Here is a 10,313-nt window from a genome sequence, read left to right as displayed (position 1 = left end):
CAGTTAAGGTGTTATATTATGTCTTCATTAATGTGTAAAAATATAATCCAAGCTACCACAAGCTTTCAAGAGCTTAAGAACAGCAAAAGCTCTGAGCAAAAATTTAATCTGGGATGGTAACTTCATTTTGGCTTGATCCTTGAGCGGTAAAGTAAAACTGCAATAACAACATGACAGTGAGTTTACCAAGTCTCTTTTAGTGATCATTGCTTTGGTTCAGCCATCGAAGACTTCATAACACAATCATATAGACTGCTCGATATTATTAAAATTATTATATAAGAAACAAAGCATGGAAAGATATTTGTTCTATACATTTTTACCAAAAAAGAAACAAAAAAACTTTCTAGTATGATTCTACATAGACAAAAAACCAATCAAGAAATACCCTTACTATAAAAACTACCACATTATGATGCCTAATGCTACTAGATACAAAACATCATGTTACCATCTATACTGTCTTTGGGTTCTTTCAGCCCACTTTTGGAGGCCTTCCCCGGCCGCTACGCTTTGTTTGTGGCTCTACTATTGCACCGACTACATCCAACTTCCTCTTAGGAGGCCTCCCCTGTTTTTTATGTTGTGGTTGTTCCTGCTGCTGTGAAGGAAACAATACGTCCATGGTTGTAGTAGATAAAGCTGGTTTTGGATTAGGACGCCTCCCTCGGCCCCGTTTTTTAGGTGGGTGCTCCTGATGCTGCTGCAATTCATTATGATCTTGATGATCCAAGGGAATTGACACTTGCACCAATGCATCTTCCTTTGCCTTGGGTGTAGGATGCTTCACTTGGCCTTGACACCCTGCTTGCTGGTGCTCATATTGATTCTGATCATCTATGGGCAACAATGCCATTGTATTTTGATCTTCATCACCCTTTGATTTAGGAGGCCTTCCCCGGCCTTTATGCCTTTTCAGCTGCTGCTGAGCCCCCATAGCCATGTCCAAATCTGGCTTTAACTTTGGAGGCCTCCCTCGACCTTTACGCTTGAGTGGCTTCTGCTGCTCATGCTGATGTTTTGAGAGGGATTTTTCCTTGGTATCATTTACGGCCAGTTTAAGTTGGGAAGCATCTTGGTCTCGAGGACATAGTTGCCTACTCTGGCCATTCTGATGAGCTGTGGGAAACAATACACTGGTAGTTTGATCTTCATTTTTCATTTTCTCGTGAGGCCTCCCCAACCCTTGGTGCTCTGGTGTCTGCTGCTTATGATGATGCTTATCATCTAAGGGATATTTCCCCATAGCTGTGTCCACATCTGGATTTGACTTCAGAGGCCTCCCTTGACCTTTATGCTGTAGTTGTTGTAACTCATGCTGATGCTGTGAGGATGATAATTTATTTTGGAAAACACCTTGGCCTTGAGGATCTAGTTGCCTTTTCTCAATCTGCTAAGTAATCCATGAAATTGAAATCATATGGCACATTCAATCAGATTGGTAAGGCTTCCATGGAATTGAAATCATATGGCACATTCAATTGATGGTCACATATATTATTTAATATCTATTGACAATTCCATGGCCAGAATATTACTATATTCATATTTCATATTACTAATTATAAATAGGCTAAAAAATAAAAAACAGTAGTTGACATCATTGCTACCTGGCTTTTAAGTGCTGTTGACTGGCCACTATTAGACAGCTGCTGGCCCCGAGGTCGTAGTTGCCTTCGCTGTAGTTGCCCCAATGTCTGTGCCAGTGTTTGACCTGATTGGTCAAGTTTTGCAGGTTCAAGCTCTATAGGTCTTTCTTGTATCCAATTTCCAGGTTGCTGGTCCTGCATATGCTACCAATTACTCGAATTGATATTCTATTTGACATATAGTGATTGTTAATTTAAGAAAACTCAACAGTTATCATTTAATCATCCATTCCATTCCAAAATCTTTTACGATATACTCCCAATTTGTTTGTCTTCTATTCTATATTAGAATGTTCCAAAATATTATCCTGTTTCTAAAATTAAAATCCTTTAATTTACTAATATTCCTATTATGCCCTTACTTTATTTCCAAAACCATTTCAGATTTAGTATTCCAATTTTTTGATAAATTTATATAAAGGTAGTTTTGGAAACTTATAACTTTTTATACCGCAAACAAGACAATAAATGATGTTTTCTTAAAATGTTGGGTTTTTGAAACAGCACAAACAAATTGGGATGGAGCGAATAAATATTAACCATGACCGCAATAGCTCAACAAAACAGAAGATGTCACCATCAATACCTGGCACTCAGGTGCTTTCATCTTGCCATATATTATTTAATATTTATTGACAATTCCATGGCCAGAGTATTACTGTATTCATATTACTAATTATAAATAGGTTAAAAAATAAATAAATAAACAGTAGTTGACATCATTGCTACCTGGCTTTTAAGTGCTGTTGACTGGCCACTATTAGACAGCTGCTGGCCCCGAGGCCGTAGTTGCCTTCGCTGTAGTTGCCCCAATGTATGTGCCAGTGTTTGACCTGATTGGTCAAGTTTTGAAGGTTCAAGCTCTATAGGTCTTTCTTGTATCCGATTTCCAGGTTTCTGGTCCTGCATATGCTACCAATTACTTGAATTGATATTCTATTTGACATATAGTGATTGTTAATTTAAGAAAATTCAATATTTATCATTTAATCATCCGTTCTATTCCAAATCTTTTACGATATAAATATTAACCATGACCGCAATAGCTCAACAAAACAGAAGATGTCACCCTCAATACCTGGCACTCGGGTGCTTTCATCTTGCCACTATCAGATACAGAAGGCCTTAGACCCCGAGGTCGCAGTTGTCTCTGCTGTTGGCCCAGTGTTGGCAGCTGTTGACATGATTCCTAAAGTGTGTTAGTTCAAGGTCTATTGGCCCTTCTTAGTTATAATATATACATAACTTCTCTCAAATATGATAAACAAATAAGTAAACACAAAAATGTAGATAACCTATACAAGGCTCCCCCTCTTTCAGAAATGCTTTCAAGCATTACCCATTATGTCTTTTCTTCTTCTCCTACTTTCATAATTAATCTCAATTCCTCTCTAATGAAACCTACCAACTTAAATTAAATCATCACTAATTAATAATGTAACTTAGGTATGTGCAACCCTTTCTAAGAAGTTCACTTCCTATTGCTCTCTCTCCCCTGCCTTATTATTCATTAATTCCAGACAAAGGAAAAAAATTATCTTTTTAAATCACCAAGCAAAATTTACAAAAATATAATTTTTACATTGCTTTCACTTTCTTTTAAAGCAACAATCAATTCCCAGATAATGAAAACTCACTTATAAATTCCTTTCTATTTTATTAAAAAAATATATCAAAATCAACATTTTATATTATTACTTTTATAAATAAATAAATAAGTTCATCTGGAAAAGCTTATGGTTATGCCTAATATTCAGTATCTTTGAAGTTTGTATTCTATGTTCATTTCTACGTTCAAACTTCAAACATATTCTATATAATGGTAAATCAGGAAAAGCCGTCACATTGATACCTGACATTCAGATTTCTTCGCATCAACACAATCAGATTCCAATGCCTTTGAGGACTGAGACCGTGTTTTCCTCCGTTGTTGCCTCTGACTTGGCTGTTGCCTTTCACATGATTGCTCGAGTACTGTTAGTTGAAGGTCCACAGGCCTTTCTTGAATTGAATTTTGCAGTTGTGATATCTGGTCAAGGCATATTAAATTCACTGTCATGCTTACAATTTTCAGCTTTCTTTGATGATTTCTATAATGTGGTGTTTGCTAATTGCTACCTTTGTATTCATAATAAATAGTTAATTGCAAAGAGATGAGAAATTGTTATTGTTACTACCTGGCATTCATGTTCCTCTCCAAGGTCCAGTTGCTTCTCCATCTCAAGCTGCCTTGAGTCCATGTTGAGGGATTTTGATATGGATTCCTCTTGCCTATCTCCTTCTGCTTCTATTGTTGTTAAATCAAGATCTAATCCTCTGCCTGGATTCCCAAGCTCTGGCTGTTGCTCATTTTCAAGCTGTTCTGAATTTGTGAGGACCTCAGTGGAAGTTCTAGTTGGCTTTGACCAGGCTGTTGGCACCTCTAGCTGACCACAAAGCTTTAGTTGCTTTTTATGTTTCAGAAATAACTCCAGCGATGCTTCTTCATCAATTCCTGGAGGCCTTTTTGGATCAGAAAATTCAATTTGCCACTGCTCAGGATCCTTTAGAATTTCATTCTCTTGTTCTTCCATCACATGTTTTAGAGTGTCATCCTTTGACACCGCCCACTCACTTTTTGAGTAAATAATATCCATCAGCTTTTCCTGGATTTTCTTTGTCCTCTTCAGTAATTCTATGCACTTAACCTGTCATTGATCAAGTATTAAAATAAAAAAAAAGTTTAATAAAATGATTCTTTTATAAGATGAAAAGAGATTGTACGTCACCTTTGATAGAGGTCTAGAACCATCATTGTCCAATCTCAGGCTTGTAAGAGAACCCTCAGTCATCACAATAGCTTTATGTTTCTCTGGTTCCTTGGATGACTGCATGTCACTGTTTATTAACCAAGAAAAGCAAGAGGGCATGAGATCAACAATAACAAGGAAAGGGCACAATAAAGACACAAAATAACTGAAAAGGGGAAAACCTAGGGGCAATCATGTTGCTCCTCATTTCAGTTCGTGGCTCATTTTGTTCCTCAATCACTTCACTCTTTTGCTCTTGTGGTTCAATCAGCTTTTCAATTAATAGAATTTCTTCTTGCAATTGAATTTGTTTTCCAACATCTTCAATTACATGATCATGTGGCAAGTTTTGCACTTCAATCAGTTCACTTTGCTGTTCTTTTCCTTGACACTGATCTTGAATTACATCACCCACTTGTTCTTGAATTTGTTCTCCAGGCACCTTATTTTTCTCTACTATTCCAATCTGCTCCTCAACAATCACTTCAATTTCATGCCTTTGTGTTTGACCTTGTTGTGACCTCACTTCATCTTGCTGCTTATTTTTCTGCACTTGAGATGGATATTTTTCCACAATCATATCACCTTTCTGTTCTTGATTTTGTTCTTCAATCGATTCAACTTTGTTTTGCTTTGCTTCATTGTGGTTTTCTACAACTTCAAGCTGTTGCACTTGTTTTATTTGTTCATCAAATACATCATGTTGTTCATCTGCTTGCCTCTCTTCAATAACCTGAAATTGTTGCTCTTCTAATTCATCTCGATCCTCAATTTCTTCAATTTGATGCCTTTGTGCTCTATCCTGATTTTCAGTCATTACAATTTGTCGTCCATCATGATGAATCTGTTCCTCAATTTCCTCAATTGATCGTTGTTCATCTTTTTCATCTTCAGATTTTTGATCACGTACCCCTTGTGCTAGATTTTGTTCATCATTCACTTGAAATCGTTGTTCTTCTGGACTTTGTTGTTGATCAGTAACATTAATTTTCTTTTTTTCTTGCCTTTGTTTGCCAATTTGTTCAATCTGTAATTCCTGTGATCGATTTTGGTCCTCGATGTCTTCAATTCGATGCCTCTGTCCTCCACTGAGTTCACCATTCACTTCAATCTCCAGATTTTGGGATTGCTTGTCTTCTTTAAGCATCTGCTTCTTCTCAAATAGATATCCTTCTTCAACATTATGCTCTCTATCTCCTTCACTGCCATGGTAATGCCTCTTCTTCCGTTTCTTCTTCAGACCTCTTTTAGGAAGAGAATTACTTTTTTCACTGGGAAGCCTATAACAATTTTCAGAAACTTTAATGATCTCTCCACTCTCACTAAGCTTGCTCAGATGATGACTTAAAAAACTTGCATGAGCCCATGGCAAATCCTCAACCCCTTCCAAAATAAACTTAGATATTGCTTCCATGGTTGAGCCCTTTCTATCATTCAATTCTTCAATTGCTCTGCGTATCATCTACACAAACTCACATGTTAAGTTAGGACATCTAAAAATCATCAGAAAACTGGTGGAGAAGAACTATCAAAGAAAAAGAGAATAATACCAGGGCATAAGTGGGGTGATCAGGGGTGTGCAAATCAGGGAGTTTCTTGCAAATGCATTCTTCAATTTGGTTCCTGAGATCAGGTCTGAGGGTGTGGGAGGGGTATGAGCTCTCAAATTTTGTCATCACGGCATCAGTAAGCTTGTTTAATTTGAGTCTCTGTTCACATTGTTCAAAAGTGTTGTCAGCAAGGGTTGGGAAAACATATGTAAAACTAGTCCATAAGTAGACCAGTTTAACAGTCATTAATTCAGCCATCTGGATCAATGGATGAGTCATGACATCACCTAATCTGCTTTCAGAAACGTAAAGCCAAATGTTTGAACATGCACAATGTGTGTGTTAACTGACAATAGCATAATTATAGGAAAAAATTTAGTAAGCAAGATTATAATAACTAATAGATGCAAAATGAAGAAGCAATTTAGGGACAAAGTTATACATTACCTGTTCCAACTCTTTCTAGTTCTAGCCAGCCTCTTTCATATAGGGTTAAAGGTTATTATAAAAATGAATAAACCCTAACCATCCAACCTCATTATTAGGTCATGAAATAAGTAACATGCTAGTCACATACTCACATGACCTTTTAAAATACTCAAGACAATATAAAAAATTAAATATAGCATATAGAAATAAAGGAAAATGGCCTAATGGGCCTTTTTTTCCTTTACCATTAAGCTTAAATTCTCCAACATCAATAGTCAAGTATCCAAATTGCTGATTTCAGGCTAAATTAGTGGGAACAAAACTTTTACTAATGATAAGTGCAACAAATCAATAAGAAAAATAATAATGATTAATACATGAGACTTCGATTCCGTATAATAATGCCAAAAGCTGTGAATGTGTGTGCATATATATATATATATATATATATATATACAAGTTTTAGCACCCAGGGAGGGCAATGGAAGATTCAAAGTAGCAACCTATACATTACGACACATGATCCATAGCTGATTTTGCTATCCCTTGGGATTAATAATGCCAGAAGCTGTGTACAGTGCATAAGATGCCCACACCCACACATACAAAAAAATGACCCAACCTAGAGAAACCTAATCATAACATTGATGCAGGTAATGGTGTCACTCCTCGTTTTGCTAATACACATAAAAATCCAAAAATATGCCATGAGTCCCCATTTAGATCCACCTAGAAACTAGCCTGCATAGATCAAAACCCTACTAATTGAGAATGATAATTATCTAAAGTCCAGCCACCTTCCCCTCACCCCCATCTCCCTCCATTCCAAAACATATACCCAAATCTAAAAGCAGCTTGTTCAGAGAGACTGTATAACCAAACCCACCTTCTCTAACACAACCATCCCCCAGAAAATAGATCAAGTAAACCCAGGAATAACCCTGCACACTAATAGAATCTTCTTTTGAGTACATTGAGATGCAAAATTTCCCAACTACTGCACAAATTATAAACCAGAATTGCCAATTCTTTTCAAATCAAAAGATTTTTAATCTTATGTAAAATCCAAATCCTAATGACATTAAAACAAATCTTTTTTTTTAAAAATTCATAAAAAAAAAAAAAAAAAAAAAAAAAAAAAAAAAATCCAAATTTTATCAAAGTTTGTAGAACACTGAGCAGTTAAGCAAAACTTAGCAGTTGTAAAAACTGTAATTCAGTCATAATTCTGAACATATGGCAAAAACTTAAGTATACAACCCAATTTAGTTATGTGTGTGTGTGTGTGGCTGTGTGCATCTACAATAGGCACTTTAAATTTTAGTCAGAATAAAGAAAAAAAACAAGACTAAAAAGGGTAGGAAGAAACATACAGATTCAATTTCCAAACCTCTTGCTTTTTCTTCTATCCCTTTTGAGTTCTGCATTGACAGGTAAAGAAAAGCTAACTCAATATGATAATTCATAAACCCAACCAAAACCCAAAAACAATCACACTGTTTTAGCAAGATTTGGACTCAAAGTGTCAGAACCATAACACTCTAATCCCAACTTTATTAGGAATTGAATACCTTTTCTAATTGGATAACACAAATAATAATACTAATAACAACTGGGTCAGAATTAGAAAGAAAGCTTTAATTCAACATGAAAATTAAAAAATCCCACCAAAACCCAGGAAAAAAAAAAAAAAAAAGGGACCCGAAAACAGTCTGTAACTGCTTGAGCAATATATGGACTTGAAGATTCTGAATTGTAACATTCTAATCCCAATTTTAATGGGAATTGAATAAAAATTATAACTTTTCTAATTAGATAAAACAAATAATAATAATAATAACAACAGGTCACAATTAGAAAGAAAGCTTTATTTAACTCAATATGATAATTATAAAAAATAAAAATAAAAAACAGAAAAAATAATCAGGCCCAAATACAGTCTGTAACTGCTTGAGCAATATATGGACTTGAAGTTTCAGAATTGTAACATTCTAATCCCAAATTCAATGGGAATTGAATGAAAATGATAACTTTTCTAATCGGGTAACATAAATAACAACTGGATCACAATAAGAAAGAAAGCTTTAACTCAAAATGATAATTAAAAAACCCCCACCAAAACCTAAAAAATAGAAGAAGAAAAAATAATCTGTAACAGCTTCAGCAATATATGGACTTGAAGTTGCAGAATTGTAACATTCTAATCCCAAATTCAATGGGAATCGAATAAAAATGATTACTCTTTTTTTAATAATTGGGTAACAAAAATAACAACTGGATCAGAATAAGAAAGAGAGCTTACCATCGTTATCAATGGTAATGCTGGATGCTCTGATGCTAAGATCAGAGACGAGACGTGTTGGGCCATTAGAGAAGAGTGTACTATAACTGCAAAAACATTTGTTTTTTGTTTTTTGTTTTTCTTTTTTTTGTTGGAAAAGGGATATGTAGGACCGTAATAAGTACGAGAAGCCAATATAATAAAGGTTTGGTTTGGTCTGGTTGTGATGAATTTGTTTAGTTTAGTTAGGGTTTATCGTTTGGCAAAACGACAAGTTTGTGTTTTGGAAGTATAAGTAAAAGGGCAGCGAAGCAAATCTACGTTGTTTTCAGATTCGAAAAGTGAAACTACTGAATTTTAAGGTCACACTCACACTCACTGCCACTCATCATGGACCACGTGTTTTGCCTTACAGTTTTTCCACAAATTCTTTTTTTGAACTGAATTTTTCCACAATTGTAATGTACCATATCGTGGGAAAGTTATTGTACACTCCAATGCGCTTCTTGGTGGGAGGAAGGGAATATATACCTTCAAAATATATAATTAACAATACCAAATTGTTAGTGGTGAGAAAAATCGATGATTCATATGAACAATCGTTCATGTATGATAATGGTAAGAAATTGAGTAATAAAAGTTGTACTCCTAAAATAATTTACCTCTCTTTTAGTAAGAGGAAGTGAGTTCGGAATACACAATAACAAGCCCAAATTATAAACAGTGAGAAAAATCGATGATTCATGCAAACAATTTATCACTATGATAATTGTAAAAAATGGAGTAATAATTATAAAAATTGTGCTTCTAAAATACCTCCTCCTTTTCATGATGGGTTGATGACTTGGTGGTTAGTGCACAGTCAAAGGTTAAAACAGAATTTTATAAGAGCACTCATATTGGTCGAAGTATAATAGTATAAGAGTATTCGCATCAATTTGTGCAAAAAATTCTATATATAATGCTTAAAAGTTTACTTTTTTCTATTTTACATGCTCACCTTTCAAAACACCTTACATCATATTATATATTTTACACTATATTTCATTAAAATATCAAATTTTCTTGACATTTTTTAATTGTTTCTCTTTCTTCACGTACAACCACCACCATCCACCATCTTCCTTCATGTTGGGATATATAAAGAAATAATAAAAAATTAAATGCAAAATAAATAGTGTCAGTGTAAATTTATATTATTAATGTAGCAAGCTTGTAAATTTATGCAATTATACATTGACTGATGTGGATCATTTTAAAGCAAACTATATAAATGTTACGCATTTTTATATTTATACACCCATTGATGTGAGTGCTTTAAGGGGTGAATTTTGTATATCCAACTCCAAAATATACCCATATCAGTCCATGTACACTTGTGTAAATTTGAATTGTTGCTACAACAACCGTGTAAATATACACAATTACTATTCACATGCATATTTATTTTTTGGGTAAATTACAACTTGCCCACCTGTGGTTTGGCCAAAATTTAAGTAGCCTATCAATAGTTTGAAATTTGACACTTTATTTACCTAAGGTTAGCCAAGTTAGAGTTTTGTAACCCATCTCTGTTAAAAATAGTGCTAAATATGTAATTTTGCTTCACTTTTAC

At 34.7% G+C, this 10,313-nt stretch overlaps 1 protein-coding gene across 9 annotated transcripts; it reads right to left on the bottom strand.

The window, feature by feature from the left end:
- Positions 1-255: 255 nt before the first annotated feature.
- LOC115963852 (trichohyalin-like) lies at positions 256-8,932 on the bottom strand. Of its 9 annotated transcripts, XM_031083055.1 has the most exons (11): positions 8,720-8,932; positions 7,791-7,838; positions 5,989-6,147; positions 4,621-5,900; positions 4,418-4,526; positions 3,827-4,336; positions 3,502-3,678; positions 2,728-2,823; positions 2,379-2,561; positions 1,611-1,793; positions 256-1,393 (listed from the first exon to the last, which is right to left on the bottom strand). In XM_031083055.1, exons 1-11 carry the CDS (start codon positions 8,783-8,785, stop codon positions 476-478), a joined length of 3,729 nt encoding a protein of 1,242 aa, XP_030938915.1. In that variant the 5' UTR covers positions 8,786-8,932; the 3' UTR covers positions 256-475. The 9 variants fall into 9 exon arrangements, with proteins under 9 accessions (XP_030938915.1, XP_030938919.1, XP_030938912.1 ...); XM_031083059.1 differs by lacking the exons at positions 7,791-7,838; positions 8,720-8,932 and adding an exon at positions 6,276-6,526; XM_031083052.1 differs by lacking the exons at positions 7,791-7,838; positions 8,720-8,932 and having other exon boundaries at positions 5,989-6,269.
- Between the last annotated feature and the right edge of the window lie 1,381 nt (positions 8,933-10,313).

The sequence above is a fragment of the Quercus lobata genome, chromosome 10, assembly GCF_001633185.2.
Source record: "Quercus lobata isolate SW786 chromosome 10, ValleyOak3.0 Primary Assembly, whole genome shotgun sequence".
In the NCBI taxonomy this organism is placed as follows: Eukaryota; Viridiplantae; Streptophyta; class Magnoliopsida; order Fagales; family Fagaceae; genus Quercus; species Quercus lobata.
This window is presented reverse-complemented; position numbering and strand designations above follow the sequence as displayed.